Genomic DNA, 20,362 nt, shown 5'->3' on the forward strand with positions numbered 1-20,362 from the left:
CCTCTTCAGCCCTGCCCGCTGCCACTCCGGTTGCCAAATAATGAGCTTCTCTCTCATACATGGAACACAGCGTCACATCACTAAGCATGCGCATGTGGTCACACAAGGTGGCAACCGAGTCCGATTACATTAGTGCCACTGAGTATATCATGTGTGTAAAACTACATTTCAAAAGTCAGTTTTCAGTAGCATGTCTCATAATTGCAATGCTTTGCCCCACAACCACTACAGGAATACTTTCCATTATTCTATCTACCTCACACCAGTGCTGTAATCAATTGTCAATTCACCAATTATCAATTATCAATATTATTAAACATTAATTAATGTCATAAAAAAAAATTACTGTCTCTCCATGAAACTAACAGAGCATTTATTTATTTTTTACAAAAAATGTAAAAATCTAGTCCTATAGCTAGTCAATGGAAATGATGTGTAAATATTTCTCATATTGTCATGATGGCACTTGACAAGTCAGTGCTATGAATCCTCCCTAAAACAACCATGGGCAGCTCTTTCATTCACAGTCCATACAACAGTAAACAAACACAATATTGGTACCAACATGTAACATACCAGATGTATGAATGTACTATGTGATGTCTCCACTGTCTTTTTATTTTTTTACCTTTATTTTACTAGACAAGTCAGTTAAGAACAAATTCTTATTTTCAATGACAGCCTAGGAACAGTGGGTTAACTGCCTGTTCAGGGGCAGAACAACAGATTTTGTACCTTGTCAGCTCAGGGATTTGAATTTGCAACCTTTCGGTTACAAGTCCAATGCTCTAACCACTAGGCTACACTGCCGCCTGTCTTTCAATGAGTCCGGGCCAATCTCAATAATTCTCCTGATCATGTCTTTGGGGGCATGAGGATCTTTGAACAGTGTCTCAGTGCAGACATGTCAGTTATTGCGAGAGAGGGACAGGGAGAGAACAAGAGAGAGAGAGAGAGAGAGAGACTACGGAATCAGAGATAAGTAACAGAAGTGGGAACTGGGGGCTGAATAAAAGGATCCAATTTTGGGGTAAATTCCACCAATTAAACCCCTGAATATCACTATTATTGACCCTTATCAATATCACAATCCCACTAAAGTGACTAAATAATGCTGTGAACCTAACTCCAATCTGAAGTGAACCAAACCTAATACTGATCACCTGGGCCGATAGAAGTGTCTTCGAACTAACTAACCTTGGTGCCCTCATTAATTTAATCAGTTATGAATTCAAACATGCAAGCATATACATTGGCCAAAAGTGTGTCTTATGCCTGAACTCTCAGGTTTGATCCAAAAAAGCTAAGGGCACACAAAATCAATGTCCTTGTCTGGCCACTGCATTCTCGAGACCAAATTTGTAGTGTGATCTCAGAAGTAGTTCATAAGAATTCTGGTGGCATACGGTTAGCATCCTCTTCTAAAGGAGTTGGTGACATTCCCTTCCTTGGATGGATCAGTGTGGGAAAACAACCTCAAGAAACAGGAGCAATTAAACCGTACCTATGCAATCTGCACAATCCATTTTAATTGGGGCCAAATGTCAAGCGATGTGTGAAGTGTCAGAAACCTGTTCTTTAGAGAAAATTGAGAAATAGTGCTTTATAGCTTCAAACCAGTACACGAAAAGAAGATGAGTCATATCAATGTCGGCACAATGTGTGACACTGGCTTAAAGCAACAAGGCACTATCAACTTAATCCCCACTGAAGTACAGGAGCAAAACAAGGAAATACCCCTCCCTGTCACGATCAACAGGACTCACTATTTGGCAGGAAGCGTCTCCTTTCAGAACTGTTTATGCTGACACTGATCACCAAACAAGCATCACTGCCCAAAAACATTTATGAACATACCTAAAATCTAACAACATATTACTTTCTAAAATGACGTACAAATTGAGAGGCTGATTCGTATAAATTTATTGCATTTTTTGGGGTGAACAGAAATTGTTGTAAACTTGTTGAGTGTGCAAGTCATATCAAAGAAAAGACAGCCATGACATCTGCATGGCTGACTGGTAACAAAGACTGTCATGTGACCATTACTGGCTGACCATTAGGTTGGTATTTATCCCTGCAGTAATTCACCATCAGGAGTGATTCAGCATTCCCCTGAATAAGGAACATTAAACGAGATCGACAAATCAGACGCAGCAGTCAAAGGGAAAGAGTAGTTTTACAAGATGTCCTCCTCTGTCCTGTGCCTGAATGATACTCTCCCCAAAATAACTCAACTCTGAATCTCACGTTGGACCCATAAGATACATGATGTCTTGTCTTGTCTTTATGGGCCCATGTATTGTACTGTGTAGTTAGTTGGGGACAATTTATTTTATGAAAGTAATATAATGATAACTGTAAAGGAAATTATTCCTAAGTAACTGCACAGTACAATATGAATATAGATGACTACTGTGTGAATAAGTCAATGTATCTCTATAATATAAATGTATGTAGGCTATATAAAAGTACTGCATATGTATCACTACCCACTGAGCACAGACGTCAATTCAACGTCTACTCCACGGTGGTTCAACGTAATTTCATTGAAATGGCGAGGAAACAACGTTGATTCAACCAGTGTGTTCCAATTGGGAACATGATAGTGGGAAAAGTCATGATGAACTCAATATAGAACTCACTTCTAATAAACACTAAGTACACTTACTGACAAACATTCCATAACACTTTGGTTGCAAATACCATGTTTATTCAGACTGCTATCCAAAAATAATTGAAAAACTGTGTAATCATTTAAAAACACATGCATTGAATAGAATATGGCAAGCACTCAAACTTTGTGTCCATATATTTGTTGTTTCCAACTGTGGTAATTAAAAAATTATTTGAGATGTATATTCAAAAAGGCAGATGGATTTTTATGACAGGGCCAAATGTTATTGAAATTCACTGTCTCAAATCAGGTTTATCAAAACACAGCTCAAATGGGGGCCCTGCTGGTCCATGAAATAACTGTACTTGGTGGACAAGAAATTAAAAACTTATATTACTATTGAATTCAAAAGTTGTGCTACAAAATGATGACTAGTTGTGAAAATCCTCAGGAATTGGCTAGCAGCAGCAATTGTATTATTCATAGTGGATTCATATTAGTAAACTCAATGCATAAGGAAAATACCATCCATACAAAGTAAACCACGCTGTTAACCACAACAATCCTTAAATTATAATAAATTATTGCGGGTGGTCATATCTGTTTGGATGCTTCTCTCTTTGTTCTTATATTTGTGTTCCAGCAGCCACCGAGTAGACTTCAGCAAGGACAACTTGTGCTTCCTCCTGGAATTTCATTCCTCCTGTTCCTCAGTGGGGCCAAACAGTTCGGTTCCTTTGGCCCAGTGTCTTTGGTACAAGTAGTGTGAGTGGTCATATATCTTTGGCTGCCTCTTTCTTTGTTATTCTCTTTGTGGTCCAGCAGCTGCAGAGTACCCTGGAACAAAGATGCCTCTGCCCTAGACCCGGCCTGCGTTTCCTCCTCTTCCTTAGTGGGGCAATAATACTTTTTAGCACAGTCTCCCAGCATCCTCCCATAGTATCCTTGTAAACCAATGTCACTGTTATTTATTTGGCTCAGCAATCTGTCAGCTGTCTGTAGCACATTCTCCAGGTTCTGGTAGTCCTCTGAGAGGGCTGCAGCCACCCTGCAGTGCTCCTGCTGCTGCCAATGCAGCTTATGGTGCTGCTCCTGAAGCTCTGATCGGAGGGGCTGCTACTGTGAGAGGACAGAATTGTGTTTGAAGATCCGAAATTGGTGGTCAGAGTAAAGGCTCTTGCACATGGACTTCAAGGCTTTGTTCTTTGTCTGCATGGCCCTGTACTAACTGGTCAGAGTCTGAAGTTTGTTCTGGAGGCCCTGGTAGTCTGCCTCAACGTCCTGGAACTTAGATTTGAGGCTGTGATGCTGAACTAGGAGGGTTTGATGTTTCAGAGACCATTGTTTTCTGCTCGGAGATCAGCTCCTAGTATTCAGCGAGGAGGCTGTGATGATCCCAGAGGAGTTCCTGATGCTCACCCGCTAACACTTGGTGCTGCCACATAAGTGCTTGGTGCTGTGACTTCAGAGCCTCATATGCTGAGCTCTTTGTCTGGAGTCTCTCACTCAGCTAGACACTGTAGACTTTTGCTGTGTCCAAAGCTGACTTCAGGTCTTTGACCATGGCCTCCCCTTCCACAACTAGGCAGTGGCAGCGACTGCGTTCGGTCTGCAGGCTGGAAGTTAGGTCACTCTGTTCTTGCTTGCTCTTTTCCAGGGCTGGACTCTTCTCATGGAATTTCTCAGCTTTGACAATCTCTGAGGCCACAGCCTCCTCCAGGTCACTGGTGACTGCTCTGGTCTCATAAAGCTCCTCCAGCACACTGCTTGGTCGCCTCGAGGTCAGCCTGGAGCTTCTGTCTTCTGATCTTTTCCTTTGATAGTTCAGAGGTCATTTTGATGGTGCTTAGACTAATTTTTGCATTTACCTGAAGGAAGGCCTTTACTTGAGCCCTCAGGTCCTGCCCTTGGGAGCTCAGATCTCGCTTTTCAGAGATCCCTCTCTCTCTCTTTTAGCTGGTCACTTTGAGCTTTATCTGCAGATGTAGCAGACTTCAACTGTTATAGGTCTTTCACCATAGCTGCTTGCTCCTGCCCTGTTCCTCTGCCAGCTCAGAGGCCAGTTGGTCAGAGATTATCCTTGGTTTTGCTCTGTTCCTGATTGGCCCATCAGCTCCAGCTCCTCAGCCTCAAGCTTCTTGATCTTGCGCTGCTCCGTTTTAAAGTCTGATGCAATGTTGTTGTCTCTCAGCCGGAGCTGTGTGTTTGTGCAATGCTCCTCTTCCAGTGAAGCCTGTAGAACAGCTTTAGCTGCCCTTTCCTTCTTCAGAACCTCCCTCTGTGCAACCAACTCTGAATCCTCCCCATTGGGATGGACGTGCTGCAAGGGACAAAGATTACTTGTTCCCTTCCCCAGCAGACTGTTTCTTGCTGGTAAAGGCAGATAATGTGGAAGAGGCAGCCTGTTCCTGGACCTCCTGAACAATAGATGAGGCAGACTTCTCCTGCCTCTCCTCAACAATAGTGGTAGACTCCTTTCTCTGCCCCTCATTCTGGGGAAGCAGCATCACACAGAGGTATCTCATTTTAGTATGTGACCACTCTTAGAGCATATTTTACTCACATTAAGAATAACGGTATCATGATTCTTACCAGTGTCCTCAGGATGGAAGGGACAATGGCCTTGACTTCCTCAATGGAACTGTTCTCCACACCGTGGCTGGTTGAACCAAAGATGGCAGAGCATTTGTAGAATTTCTCTTGGACGTCCTGGACTTCCTCAACAATAGAAACAGACTTCTATTGCACTACCTCAAGGATAGAGACAGAATTCTCCTGCAAATCCTCAAAGATAGAGACAGACCTCCTGCACATCCTTAACAACAGAGACAGACTTCTCCTGCATATCCTCAACACAGGAAGTTGGTGGCACCTTAATTGGGAAGAAAAGGCTCATGGTAATGATTGGAGTGAATCAGTGGAATGGTATCAAATATATCAAACATATGGTTTCCAGGTGTTTGATGCTATTCCATTTGCTCTGTTCCGTTCTCCCCTCAGCAGCCTCCACTGATCCTCAATGATAGAGACAGACTTCTCGGTCTGCTTCTCATCAGATTCCTAATGCAGCAACATCACATGAAACAGAGGCATCTAGTATTAATATGGGGCCTATGTTGTAGCATCTTTACTCACACTGAGAATGACTCTTACCAGTGAATTCTTAACATATAATTCACATTGAAAATTCATAACATATTAAACAAATTTATGATGGACATACACAAATTAAAAAATACCATTCCAAACATAACATATTATACTAATTTGAGTGTCCCGGATTTTCGTTTACTATGCCTGCGTTTACACAGGCAGCCCACTTCTAATCTTTTTCTCACTAACTGTTTTTTGACCAGTCAGATCAGCTCTGAAAAAGTGTCGATGTGAAAAGCTTTGATGTGATTGGTCAAACAACCAATTAGTGTAAAAAATATTAGAATTGGTCTGCCTGTGTAAACGCAGCCTTTGTTGAAGTGGTTGCAAAAATGTTCTATTCTAAATCATTTGAGAATACATGGAATGGTGCAAAGTGAAAACCTATTATTGAATGAAGCATCTGCCAGGCACATGCCCTTTTCTGAATATTATTTTCATTGCTCCCGTTTGCCCAGTTTCACTTTAGTCTTGATGCACACACAGCACGGCATTATGCAGGGAGTTGGGGCTCAATCATTTAGAATTAAATTAACTCAAGTGAATTGCATTCTCATCTATAGATCATGTGGACATAAATATCTTTCATAAATAGTTATCATGGTATGAAATCATTATATGCTACTTGTATGCATGTTGTATTTTCAGTACATTTGTCAGAAATGTCATGATGAATTAAAGACAGCTAAGATCACCCCACAATCATTCTCAAACATTGCAAAATTATGGTTGCAAATACCATGTTTATTCTGACTTTTCTCGTAAGAATTATTAAAACAAGCAATACAAGTATAGGCATTGAATAGAATATGGCAAATACTCAAGCTTCTGATGTGTCTGCTCATTAAGATCGACATAAATACTTTAAAAAGCATTTAGTTGGAGTACTACATCGAAGAGTTTAAAATTCATTACACACAACTAAATTTAGGTTATAAAATGTCACTGACAATAAAGGTTTCGTATGTGGCATATCGATATAATGTATTGTCAAGAAAACCCTTAACTAGAACTATAAAGACAAATTCTAATATTACAAAAGGTAGCATAGATTTTTTTTTCATCTGAGGTTTCTTGTATGTTCATAAAATGTCCAACTTCATGATCTATGGAACTTAAATTAACTATAGTTCATATGTACAGAAAACAGATGAGTTTGTGGTGCATCTTGCTAATCTATGACAGGCCAAATGACAAAATCTCTCAAAGCAGGTTTTTCAAAGAAAAAAATCAACAGGGACACCTGCTGTTCCATTAAGTAACTGCACTTGTACATTCAATTATTTCGCTATTCTCGCTTGCAGTCTTTCAGCAAGAAATTCAAACCCTTGAGATCAACAACACTACCCATTTAACATTCAGATCCATGTCCAAACTTAGCATGAAACAAAACATGTTACTGGTTCAATACATGAGAAGTGATGCCAATTGTACCTAGACTAATTCATGAGGATGGGATGGTACAAACAATGAAGCTGTGAAAATCTTCAGCAGATGGTTAGCAACACGTGTAGAGTAAATCAATATCAGGAACTTCCATGCATGAGGAGAAATTGCATTCATACAAAGAAAAGCTGAAAAAATAAAAACATGAATAACATATTCATATAACTGCTACAATGTTCACACTCCCCCTCACATTTTCCTAAGACAGAAAGAAACTATGGTTCCATTCTAGACATCTTTGAGGCCAGAAGGAAGGCAGCCCTTGTGTTACGAGCCTGGTGCTCATAGCAGGCTGGCCAGGCTGGATGTTGGGCCGTTCTGGGCTTGAAACTGCCCAGGTGGTGGGCCGTCCGTCCACTGTCACAGAGAAGAGAGAGACAGATTTGTTAATTACCCATCTGAGCCAGACAGAGTCATACAGACAGATAGAGAATACAAAGGGACAGACAGAAAAACACAGCAAAACAAGCTACATCATCGATCTACAAACCACAACTTTGATGGCAGTAATAATGAAAGATAAAAAGTTAACATGGATAAGTTGATACGTACGCTGATGAGGTTGTGTTCGGGGAGGCTGCAGGCAGCGATGTGGTCTTGGAGAAGCTGCTGCGAGAAGTTCTGGTGCATCTGAGCTGCTTCATGGGCATCTATGGTGTTTCCCAGGGCCTTGTTCAGATCTACAGGGACAAGACAAAAACATTGTGGTCAAGGAAACCTACCTCAAATAATTTAAGCCTAGTAGAGAACAATGAAGCTCAAACCAAAGAAAGAAAATGTGCAGGTGTGGGCGCACCTTTTAAAAGGGCCGAGGACCACAGCTGGACAGACATGTCAGGGATCTTGCTGGCCAGCTGCATCGCTGGAACCACCATGTTGTTGCTCTCCTGGAGAAAAACAACATATTGTTATGCAACCTACCGAAGCTAAATAGTTTGCCGCAAACACGTTGAATAAAATGTATAAACAGTACGGCATGGACAAAAAAAGGTTAAATGTGTATATGGGACACAAGCAAACAATTTTTGTTGTTCTATTGTTTGTACTATTATCTTTTTATTTTTCAATTTGTGTGACCTTGTTTCCTTGTCTATCAGTATCTTGTTACTTGTGGACCCCGGGAAGAATAGCTGCTGCTTCAGCAAAGGCTCATGGGGATCCAAATATACCAATAAATAAACCAACAGGGGCAGGGTAGATGTTTCTGGCAAAATATCCATTTGTGACCATTGTGGAGTGATCTTACCCTGTGGTTTCCCAGTACATAGAATATATGGCCTAGCAGAACAAGTGAGCAAGCTGTCAGTCTATTCAGGTCCTCCGCGTTGGACATCTTCAAAGTTTCTCTAAGGAACCGTCTGCAATAAGAATATCATCACGAAATGATTATTTCCCAATTCCCACTGAAAGTTTGAGGAACTTATGGGACACTTCTCAGTAAAATAGTTGGGGGAGACTTACTTGGCCTCGTTGTAACGTCCTTGAAAAAAGGACAAGAGTCCTCGGATGTAGAAGGCTGCAGCGCGGAGACAGTGAGAGCTGCAACACAAACACACATCGGTCAACTCGAAGTCAATACACCTTCTCACCAACAGGCTGCACACGTAACCTTAAAAAATAATGTATTTGGCTCTGATGAGCAAGATTGAGTAACCATTAAAATCTCTGTTATGCAATACACGCTTACACACCTCACAGGAAAGTTGTGATCAGGGTTTATCCTCTCAAGGAGACTGTAGAGCTTTAAAAGAAAGAACAAAGTTAATACAGTAGACAATTTATTTAGAGTAAAAATGAATAGTGTGTGTGTGTCTACCAACCTCCTGGTGTCTGTTTCCTTCCCTGATGTAGACGCTGGCCAGGTTTGTTACAATGAACGCCCACAGCTCCTGGTGTGTGGTTAGCTGTAAAGAAAACACACAGATTTACTCACCATCACAAATGTGACAATGTAAAACATATTAAACACATGCAGACATAAACCCGTATAATAAGCTTAGCGTTACGACTTACGTCACTTACCCGCAAAGCGGCGGTGAACTGTGCCTCTGCATTGTCCATACAGTTGACAGATATGCAATACAGGCCCTGAGAAATGGAACAGCATATACACAAAGTTAAGTGTTTTAGAGATACAGTAGTGCCAGTTACAGAAGTGGGGTGGTAACTGTTATTCAAGGCAGTGAATTGAGGCTATGTCTTCTGGGTGAAGGTTTAAAATACTCACTAGTAGAGTGTGAAGCTGGGCAGCATGATTGGTGAATAACCTGGGGGACTGTTGGCACAGTTGGCAGACCTGGGAGATCTGGGATACGGGGAGAAAAAGTAATCATCCTCATAAATGACATGGGCATGAAAATGCCGATCATATAGTTCTGTAGCTACTTTGATTAAACTTTTAACATTCCACTATAACTTCACACAGTGTTGCATTTCAGAGTGAATGAGTAAAGTTGAACAGAAATAAAAATGGGTAAACAGTTGGTTCTATACTACCTCTTGTAATGCGGTGGCCTTGTGACCAGTGACAAGCCGGCACATGATGATGTGCTCCAGCAGAATGACCTGGAAAGTGGAGAGGATGGGACTGCTGTCCAGCACTGAAATAGAGGGGAGTCAAGAATACATTTTAGACAACAGTGAGTGTTAAACAGAGGTGAGATAAGTGTGCTTCAAATCACATACTTTTTAGTTTCTCAAGCTGCATGAGTGCTTTGTCTGTGTATTTCTGTGCCTTCTCCAAATACCCTGCTTGCATGGAGTGCATGACAGTCACCTGGAACATATAGAGAGCAGGGTTATTACCAGGGTTGGGGAATATCTGATGATATGTAATCAGCTATGTAATCTGATTTTTATAATCATTTGTAATCCATTACCAGCAAAAATATTGTAATCAGATTACAGATACTTTTGTAAAAAAATAGATGATTACCTTATGGTTTACTTTCTGTTTTCTCAATGACAAATTCAGCATTGAAAAAAGGTTTGTTCCACCTGAGCGAGTCTGACCACTATGATGACACACCAAATGCGTTTGATGGATCCTTTTTGTCTTCTTCTAATGCCTCTTAAGGGGCAAGTTATCAGTTTGTTTACAAGATTAGTAAAGACTTTAAATCCGCATTGTGTTTTGTTTACCACTGGGATACTGGGATCATTCCTGCCCTAGTTATTACCATGTAACATGTTGATATTACCACAACATAGCCATCCAATCCTTTCAGATCTGCACAAGTATCTAGGGCAGAATCAGTCCTCAGGCATCAGGTGAATGAGGAAGAGATTGGGCTCACCAGGTAGACGAGAACACACATGTGCTCTTTGGGCAGCCAGTGGAAGAGGTCAGCCGGGTTACTGGGCAGGATCTCATCGTCGTGGAGTGTAGAGATAGTCTGGATGCACTGCTGCAGCTGCTTCAGACAGGGCTTCACACTCTTCACCTGCAGCACACAACGTAAGGAAGGGGTGGGTCACTATCAATGCAACTACTTAACAATTACGATACAAACTAGATGGAAAGTATTCATTTTTGAACAGGGGTGTGCCCCTGTTGTCATAGGTGTCCTTAATTCACTGTCCTTGACAAGCGTTGTGCACCCTGGTCTTGGCCAAGAGGAGTCCTTACCTGTCCAGCGTCCAGGTAGTGTGTGACCTGCAACACCAGAAAGAAGACCCTGAGAGACTCTTTCTGGATGGGGTTTCCCTGCCAGTTCTCCACGATGGTCCCACACAGAGTGAGCAGAGGGTGCACCTCCCCCAGCTTCCTCTCCATCAGTAGGAGCTGATACACAGGACAAAAAGACACCTTATGGTAAAGACTATCCAGTGCAAAAGTATTTTTTATTTACATCCTTTAAAAGGGATACTTTGGGATTTTGGCAATGAGACCCTCCCCAGAGTCAGATGAACTCGTAGATACCATTGTTATGCTTCTGTGTGCAGTTTGAAGGAAATTGCCAACTAGTGCTAGCGCAAAGACGGGAAGGAAGTCTATGGTATATTGGGAAACTACCTCTAACTTCCTTCATTCTGGACGCAGAGACATAAAAATTGTATCCACAAGTTCATCTGACTCTGGGTAATAGATAATGGGCCTCATTGCCAAAATCCTGAAATATCCCTTTAAGTGCATAACATACTCAAGATATCTGTTTACCCTTATTAAATGCAAAAGACAGCCATTAAAAATCATGCATTTTTATAACAAAGAATTTGAGACTTACCATTCCTTTACTCAGAAGAAACAACGCTCTGTGAAAGCATACATCACCTATTCAGTCTATCGTTATAGGAAAATGTAAAATAAGTCTATTGGAGGGCATGTTTAATAACATCGCTCGTTTCAATGATGAATCAATGTGGACATAAAAAGTAAATGGTTCATTGCATCAAGGTTACAGTACCTGGTATATTCCGAGCCCACCACTCTGGCGTACTCAGCACCGACACCCAGGAGGTCACATGCAGACACAAGGTCCTTCTCTAGAGTGTGCAGTTGCTGATAGGGTAAAAAAAAGAAGAGAAATTCAATCTACAATCAAACATCCAACAGAAAGGTGCCGTCTTTCAGATGGGACATTAAACGGGTGACCTGACTCTCTGTGGTCACTAAAGATCCCCTGGCACTACCGTAAGAGTAGGGGTGTTAACCCTGGTGCCCTGGCCAAATTCCCAATCTGGCCCATTCATCCCCCCTCCTTTCCCCTATAAGTATTCCTCGGGTCATGGCTGTAAATGAGAATGTGTTCTCAGTCAATTTACCTGGTAAAATAAGGGTAAAAAAAATAAATACAACTATTCAGTTCAGTCGATATTTACAATAAAGAACGACACAACGTACCGCCAGTTGAAACAGCAGGCGGCAGTGCCAATAGGGAGTCTGCTGTGAGATCTGAATTGCCTTTCGCAGTAAAGGCTTTGCAGAATCCACCAGATTCTGAAAACAGAACATACAGTGTCATAACGACTCAACCTTACACTTAGATATAAACATGATTTTCAAATGGATCTCCAGACAGCAAAAGATTTCAAATGTATTTTAGCTTTATTTACCGGTACCTGCTGACAGTAGAGTTCTGATAAAAGACTTGCAGCCTCAAATTTAACATCTTCAAACTGTGGGATCTAAGATATTCCATGAAGGAAACCTCATCAAATCAAAGTGTATTGGTCGGGTACACAGATTTGCAAATGTTATCACTGGTGCAGTGAAATGCTTGTGTTTCTAACTCCAACATTGCTGTAATAATACATAGCAAAACGCACAATCTTGACATGTAATTTGACTACTGAGATGTGCTTGGAGCAGCAAACACATATCTGAGAAATGTTCTGAAGAATTGCACATTGTAATGATAGTTGGTAATATACTATACGCCATTTAGCAGACGCTTTTATCCAATGCGACTTACAGTCATGCATGCATACATTTCGAACCCGCAACCTTGGCGGTGCAAGCACCATACTCTACCAACTGACTAAGCTCTGTGTTGGTCTCCAGCTAGTGTTGGGGTTGAAACCATATCATTGAAAAGGATACTTGTTGTGAAATGAACCACTAAAAAAAAAGAGAAGTTAGAGCCAAAAATACACATTATGGATGCATAACTTAGTCAAAGTAATCAACTGTTAGCAACTTGTAAAAACACAGTGAAGCTAGCTAACGTTAAAGTAGAAGTTACAGTAGAAGCAATAGGACTGGCGGCTAAAATATCATGCGCGCTAACTAACAAATACTATTCTGAATGCAATTACATATGAATGAAATTATCAAAGGGTCAGGATCTAAAGCTAGCAATACAACTTTTTCCCATTTAACTATAGGAGACGCCGATGAACGCATCTCTGACTCCATCCTCTAGCTTTCTCAAACTCTCCCTCCTCACCGCTTTCTCCAAGTGGCTCCGCGCGAGCTCGCTGTTCTTCGTATGATGATAGAGGACCGAGCCTAGTTGAAGATGAGTTCTTGCCTCAACCCTTTGCGGAGGTTTAAACTGGAAAACAGCTTGAAGACAATGTACACACAGACGAATTTTTGGTGGACTTGAGGTGCGGAAATGTTCTGCAAAGCCGAGAAGGGCGAGGTACCAAGATTCCGGGGCCTCTACGTTGGACGCCATTTTCCCAATAACAACAACCATTGAGCACCGTGTCACCCTCGCGTGTTTTCGACTACAAGCGAGATCTTTGTTTTTAAAACATCCGTGGTACTTGTAGTCCAAAACAAGTACGTGCCGTAATAATCTATATTTGTAGTCAAAAACAGGTACGTGCTATAATAATCTCGTGAGCGAAAAGAACTCCAATAATTTTTTAGACAACACCTAGAATTAAACCACCGCCTTTCTCAGTTTGGGAGAATCGTCAATCTAGTCAAAACCTCGTCAACGGTGTGAAAGACTGGCGAATAGACGGCGGTATTGCAAAACCACAGAGATTGACCAAACAGCAGCAAACAAACAAGGAAATGTGGACGGAAGACGACAGTAGAGTTAACCATTGAATGTGAAATCATTTGGAAGATTTGCCAGATCTTCATCAAACACACACAGTAAACCAGATTAAAGGTGAGGGAATTGTTATGCACATTAATTTCAGCCTGGTGTGCAGCAATGTTTACATTTTCCTTGCATTGATTGATTATGTTAATAATGAGTACTTATGTCACTCTGAATCCCAACATTACTTATTTGTAATACATATCTTAACTAGGTAGCTCCAGTTTAGATCCCTGTAATATGGATATCTTCCATCCAGATGTATATATCGTAGAGTTGAATAAACTCAGCTATATAAAATGCACATGTATTAAATGTGAAGCTATAAATGGATTATAATGGGTAATTTCGATGTACTGTTTTACAAGTAAAATGTATGATATTATATATTTATATTTGGCTACATCTAATAATTTGCAAGTATAGAAGTTGATACATTTCCAATAACTGTATTTAACAGCATATTTAATAATGGTGACACAGAGCTCATCTATGAAGTGGGAGTGTTTGTTGTTTTCACTATTTTATTTTTGTCTCCTGCAGTGGATTGTCTGGTGTTGGCTGACTGATTGTCATAGATAGGCCTACTGATTGTTGTGGTCAAGGGCACACATGGCCCATACAGTGCAGGACCACCAGAGAGCACTGCCCCAGGCTGCTGTCTCTCCCTCCCTCCAGCCTTGCTAAAGTGAGTCCCCCTCAGCCCCAGCCCCTACCTCGGGGGTTTTCCCTGAAGCAGAGTTTCATTTGATAGTTGTGGCTGCTTTGCGTGATGTATTGTTATCTCTACCTTCTTGCCCTTTGTGCTGTTGTCTGTGCCCATTAATGTTTGTACCCTGTTTTGTGCATCTACCATGTTGTGTTTCTACCATGTTGTTGTCATGTTGTGTTGATACCATGCTGTGTTGTCATGTGTTGCTGCCATACTTAGGTCTCTCTTTATGTAGTGTTGTGTTGTCTCCCTTGCCGTGATGTGTGTTTTGTCCTATATTTTTATTTAATTTATATTTTTAATCCCAGCCCCTATTCCCGCATGAGGCCTTTTGCCTTTTGGTAGGCCGTCATTGTAAATAAGAATTAGATCTTAACTGACTTGCCTAGTTAAATAAAGGTTAAATAAACTAATTCCAGTCAGGCAGGTCTACATACCACATAACTGTTTATTGCAGGATCATGCAGGTCAGGACCATAGAGCTGAAGGCTGCCAAACATGTTTACCACAACAGCCAGTAAGGAACCTTGGGTTAGCATGGGAGATCCTGGCACATAGGTAATGTGGCCAAAGTGGACTAGACTAGATCTTTATTTATTGCTAAGTAGTACATAATGCCACTGGCAACATTAGTCATCACCACTGTTTTGCAAGTTCGTCAATTGCCCAAGAGAGCAACAAAGAGCACTACAGAAGTTGGTCAAGTCAAAACTTGCCAGCCTATGCATTGCTGCTGGGCTCCTTGCAAATTCCCAGTGTGCCCTCAAAATATGTGTCTCCACCTGCATCCCAAACACACCGTATCAGAGAATTGATTGTTTCCAACTAGTTTTTACAGCCTCCAAACACACCCTGACCCTTGACTGTCTCTAAGCTCAGGGGTCACCATCAACGCTGATACAGACGACTGACACACACATACATACATAAACACAACACATACTCAGATGTAGCTGCTTTTCTTGAAGCATCTCGGTCCAGCTGAGGGCTTATCTCCACCTTTAGTTAGAGGCAGGGAAAAGCTTTTTGCACGTGTATATTTGCCATTCTCTTTCTGGGTTATAATGGGAGTGCTGTGCATGAGGTTAGCCTACAAGATACAATGACATCATGGTGCATTACTACAATGTATTATGACTATAAGAACATATTGTGGCGCAGCGGTCTAAGGCACTGCATCTCAGTGCTAGAGGCGTCACTACAGACCTAAAGTGGGTTAGAAATCTGCAGAAAGACAGTTCAGATTACACTCTGGCAGTCCAGGCACATAAGAAACCTTAACTTAATGTAGATGTGTTTCCATCTTATACCTTTAACCTATATCTGCAGCCAGTGATAATGCCATGTTAGAGTCTCCATTGCTGCAAAGGTGTGACTTATGGAGTATGTTTTTGACTGATATCATTTCAAAGTGTGTTTGTCTTTAGTGTCCTGTGTGAAGTTGAGTACTCAATGTTTCTTTCTGTGTGCAGAGATTGACAGTGTTGGACACCCTGCTATGTGGAGCGTTCGCAGGTGCTGTGGCAAAAACAGTCATAGCCCCCCTGGACAGAACCAAGATCATCTTCCAAGGTAAGTCCATTTCTCTGGAAGAACATGCATTAGGAATACAAAGTAGGGGTTCCCTTCGGAAATACTTATTTGATTGTTAGTATCTTTACCAGTTATTATGCCTTAATACTTATTTGATTGTTAGTATCTTTACCAGTTATTATGCCTTAATACTTATTTGATTGTTAGTATCTTTACCAGTTATTATGCCTTAATACTTATTTGATTGTTAGTATCTTTACCAGTTATTATGCTTATTATTATTGATACTTATTTTCTTCCTCCTGCTTTAGTGTCCTCACAAAAAGTATCTGCTAAGGTGAGTCTATTACAAGTCTCCTATATAACTTGCATTACACTAAATAAAGATGTACTTGATGTTTAGTATGCATGCTGCCATACGGGTGAATCCTAACTTCTACTTAAATAAAACAATTCACCTAGTCTCCCATTGACTTCAATGCATGACTAAGTGAAAAAGTTAGGATTTGCCCCAAGGTGTGTTAAGTTAGTGTTAAAGGGATACTACGATTAAGCCCTTGTTCTACTTACCCAGGATCAGATGAATTAGTGGATACCATTTTTATGTCTCTGTGTCCAGTATGAAGGAAGTTAGCGGTAGTTTCGTGGGCGATCGCTAACCAGCGTTAGCGCAATGACTGGAAGTCTACAGGTTCAGTAGCATTATTGTGTTGCCGTGTGTGCCCCCAAGAAGCCTTCAGACTCATATATTGTACGTACATGAAATATGGCTTCCTCAGCCTGTGGAGGGGCAACTCTGCCACCATGGTGCGAGTCATCCCCTACGCTGCCACCCAGTTCTGCTCCCATGACCAGTACAAGGGAATACTGGGGAGATACTACGGTTTTCAGGGAAAGTGAGTAGAGTACCTATCGGTGTAAAGAATCGCAAATACACACACTGTTTAATGTAGCAACATTTGACCTCTGGTGGTCTCCATCAGCCTCCAAAGCAACTCTTCAGTGATCGTTCTTGAACAGAACAAACCATGTTCTCTACTGTGACAATTCCTAATAATACAATGATACGCATTCATTGTAGAAAACATAGATGTTCTGTAACATGATGGAATCCATCTGGTCTTTTTCAGAGCCCTGCCTCCTTTTCCACGTTTCCTGGCAGGATCATTGGCTGGCACCACGGTGGTCATGCTGACCTATCCCCTGGACACGGTGCGGGCCATGATGGCGGTGACGCCCAGGCAAATGTAGGGCACTCCGATAACGCTCGTCATTTTCTATCTTTGAATGTAAAAACATACCTGCATGTGGCTCCCCTTTGCACACTTGTTCAGTGTTCAACAGGCATGTACTTTAAGTTAGTATAGGTCATATTACTATCCTAATCAAAATTCTTATAGGTTAATATCCTTCTCTTATCGTTCTTGTTTTGGTTGCAGGTACAGCAACATCATGCACGTTTTTGTGCGCATCACACAGGAGTAGGGCATAAAGACCCTGTACAGAGGCTTCTGCCCGACCATCTTGGGAGTGATCCCGTACTCAGGAATCACCTTCTTCACATACGAGACCCTCAAGAAACTGCATGCAGGTACAGACTGACGGGCCAACAGTACGGCAGCGGCCTGGGCACCATGAAGACGATCGTGGTGCAGGAAGGGGGGTGCGTGGACTCTACAAGGACCTCAGTATGAACTGGATCAAAGGGCCAATCGCTGTGGGGGTCAGCTTTGACCTTATGCACAACCTACTGCACAAGATGCACCAGCTGGGATACTTCACACACTGAGCCAGCAGGGGGAGCCAGAGGAGAAGCTCACTGTTGGGACCAGTCATTCGCTCACAGGGACGAGCACGGGCGCAACTTTCACTGGGGACGGAGGGACATGCCCCCCCCCCCCATTCTGAAATTGCATGTTTGTCCCCCCGAGTTTTATCATTGGATTGTGATACAAAATGAGGCAACAGTGTGCTTTAGGACCATGCGGACGCCTCCGAGCGGTCGGGTAGGCTGTTTGGAGTGTTTTTCTGACTGGATTTGAAGTACAAAAAATATGTCCCCCGCACTTTTAAAACCAAAGTTGTGCCCCTGGGGACTAGAATGGCAATAATATACGAGATCTGTCTACTCACAATATGGATCCTCTCAGTAGGCCTATGCACTCTACATGTCAAATTGGAATTCTAAGGAGAGGGTGGTACTGGACAGACAGGAGGAGGCAGAAGCTGTCCGTATTAAGCACGCACAGCCAGACCCCTACTCCTGATGTTGATGGATGGAGTGTCTGCACTAGGGCCAAAATAAGTGTCCTCAAACTGGGTAGATGTGTGCAGATGTTTGCAATATGAGAGGTATGACAATGAAAGATTTTTAGTTTCGAGGCCTGATCCTTGTTTGAGATTGGGGTATTATGTTGGCACGGGCACATTTTAAATGCCCAACACAGCTGTTTTTTATATCAATATCAAATCATTTGGGTGACAATTGAGTACCTTAATGTAATATATTTCTATTATAATGGGCAAATATTGCTTTTCAGCAAAAAACTATTTCTCAAGAAGAAGTTTGCTAGGACTGTCTGTTAGTGGTCTGAGTGGGGAGGGGAAAACTGAAAACTAACTGTTATTGGCAGAGAGGTTTGGAACTGTCGTTGTTACTATTGGTCTATTAACTAATTTTCTGAATGTTGATTTGAGCATGGAAAGCCAAAATTCCCGCCCATGCAAACCTGCTGGTTATAAATTCCTGTGTAGATTATGGCTGGTTGGTAAACATTCAGAAAATAACACTGATCACATTTTCACACTTCTATAGTGTTAGTTTCATCAGCTGTTGTACAATATGATATAAACACAGGAAAAACTGAACTGTACTTGAAATAAAATATATTTTTTTCGTAACAGTATCTCTATTTGTCCATAAGGTGGAGCCAAGTGATCAGCAAACTGAAAGCTGGCCTATACTAGAGTGAAATATTCTAGTTCAGTATGCTGAGAAGTCAAGTCATAACTGCTAAGCCTAAAATAAAATGGGCAAAATTCTAGATCATTTATAGTATTTGGTTTCAAAATCTGTCATTTAATTTGATATATTTTGATATATATATTGATATATTTGATCCTATCCTTTACGGCTATACCTCTGAGACGGTGCAGCCACAGAGAGACAGTGGGTTGATGTAAATAAGCATCACTAGTTGTCAGTATCCCCTGGTGAACCTCAGGTTAGCCCCTGATGGGACATAGTTCAGCTTCTGATTACACCCTGCCTTACCTTGACCTTCACATTGGTCGCTGTGGGGTTTGAGTAGGATCATTGTTGAAACTATACCTTTTTACACATTTATACACCTACTAATGTGCAGAACAAATCCTCTCACACAAACACTTTCTATTTTATTTCATACATTTTTTATTTTCAATATACTGGTTGGATTTCCTACATATTACTATGTCAATGTAGTTGAGTGCAAACCCATGCCACTCTTTCTAGTGCCACAGAATATCTGCTGTTTAGTCAAGTCATGCACCATTTTACAAAATTTTCAACCTTGAGTTCTTTCTTTGATATAAATGTTTTATTCCCCAAAGCTTTTTACCAAGCTTAACAATTATGAATCAACCTGTGAGGTGCCACAATGTCAGGGCAGAACTGAATTGGCACTTCACTTAAGGGCATACCCACACAAGCACAGATAACCATTGAAGATATCTCAATAAAACAACAATGTTAGTAGTCCCTTAAATTACCAGGGAATTCCAGGTGCTCCTACCCAAATGTTACTATTACTTTCTGAACAGCTAAATAATACCTTCACAGTGTCATATCTTGCAATCTTTTATTTGACAAATGCATTTTCTTCAGTGTGCTTTGGCCAGTCAGTTCACTCTATCTATTGCTCATGCTCCTCAAAGTATGGTGAGGCTATATTGTGCTCAATGTGGAGCCACTTAACCCCCCTTCTGTGGCCAGTTGATGATACACACCAGTGGATGTGATCCTGGGTGTCTGCTGCCACCTGACAGACCAACTGACCGACCACTTGGCTGGAGAGAGGACCCTGTGTCTCTGCTTCTCAGCCTTTCTGCCTCAGTCTCATCCTCCCTCTCTCTGGCCTTGTCTATCTGCCTCCCTGTCTTTCTGCCTTCCTCCCTCCCTGTCTCTCTGCCTCCCTGTCTTTCTGCCTTCCTCCCTCCCTGTCTCTCTGCCTCGTCCTGCATGTCTCTCTGCCTCCCTGTCTCTCTGCCTCTCTGTCTTTCTGCCTCCCTCTCTCTGTCTCTGTCTTTCTGCCTCCCTCTCTCTTTCTCTCTACCTCAGCCTCCATGCCTTCCTCTCTGTCTCTCTCCCTCCCTATCACTCTCCATCCCTGTCTCTCTGCCTCGTCCTGCCTGTCTCTCTGC

At 41.7% G+C, this 20,362-nt stretch overlaps 1 protein-coding gene and 1 pseudogene across 4 annotated transcripts; one reads left to right on the plus strand and one right to left on the minus strand.

The window, feature by feature from the left end:
• Nucleotides 1-6,493: 6,493 nt before the first annotated feature.
• LOC135524556 (MAU2 chromatid cohesion factor homolog) lies at nucleotides 6,494-13,614 on the minus strand. 4 transcript variants are annotated; one of them, XM_064952189.1, is made up of 19 exons: nucleotides 13,105-13,614; nucleotides 12,759-12,776; nucleotides 12,278-12,343; nucleotides 12,060-12,155; nucleotides 11,623-11,717; nucleotides 11,443-11,470; nucleotides 10,845-11,000; nucleotides 10,513-10,659; nucleotides 9,902-9,992; nucleotides 9,713-9,816; nucleotides 9,444-9,521; nucleotides 9,230-9,304; nucleotides 9,037-9,120; nucleotides 8,908-8,957; nucleotides 8,678-8,755; nucleotides 8,463-8,574; nucleotides 8,013-8,103; nucleotides 7,769-7,896; nucleotides 6,494-7,573 (listed from the first exon to the last, which is right to left on the minus strand). In XM_064952189.1, the coding sequence occupies exons 1-19, from the start codon at nucleotides 13,357-13,359 to the stop codon at nucleotides 7,499-7,501; spliced, it is 1,827 nt and encodes a 608-aa protein (XP_064808261.1). In that variant the 5' UTR covers nucleotides 13,360-13,614; the 3' UTR covers nucleotides 6,494-7,498. The 4 variants fall into 4 exon arrangements, with proteins under 4 accessions (XP_064808261.1, XP_064808260.1, XP_064808263.1 ...); XM_064952188.1 differs by having other exon boundaries at nucleotides 12,272-12,343; XM_064952191.1 differs by having other exon boundaries at nucleotides 9,239-9,304; nucleotides 13,105-13,612.
• An 80-nt stretch (nucleotides 13,615-13,694) lies between these two features.
• On the plus strand, nucleotides 13,695-18,862 carry LOC135524557 (mitochondrial coenzyme A transporter SLC25A42-like; annotated as a pseudogene).
• The last annotated feature ends 1,500 nt before the right edge of the window (nucleotides 18,863-20,362 follow it).

Source organism: Oncorhynchus masou, chromosome 31 (genome assembly GCF_036934945.1).
Source record: "Oncorhynchus masou masou isolate Uvic2021 chromosome 31, UVic_Omas_1.1, whole genome shotgun sequence".
NCBI classification, from domain to species: domain Eukaryota; kingdom Metazoa; phylum Chordata; class Actinopteri; order Salmoniformes; family Salmonidae; genus Oncorhynchus; species Oncorhynchus masou.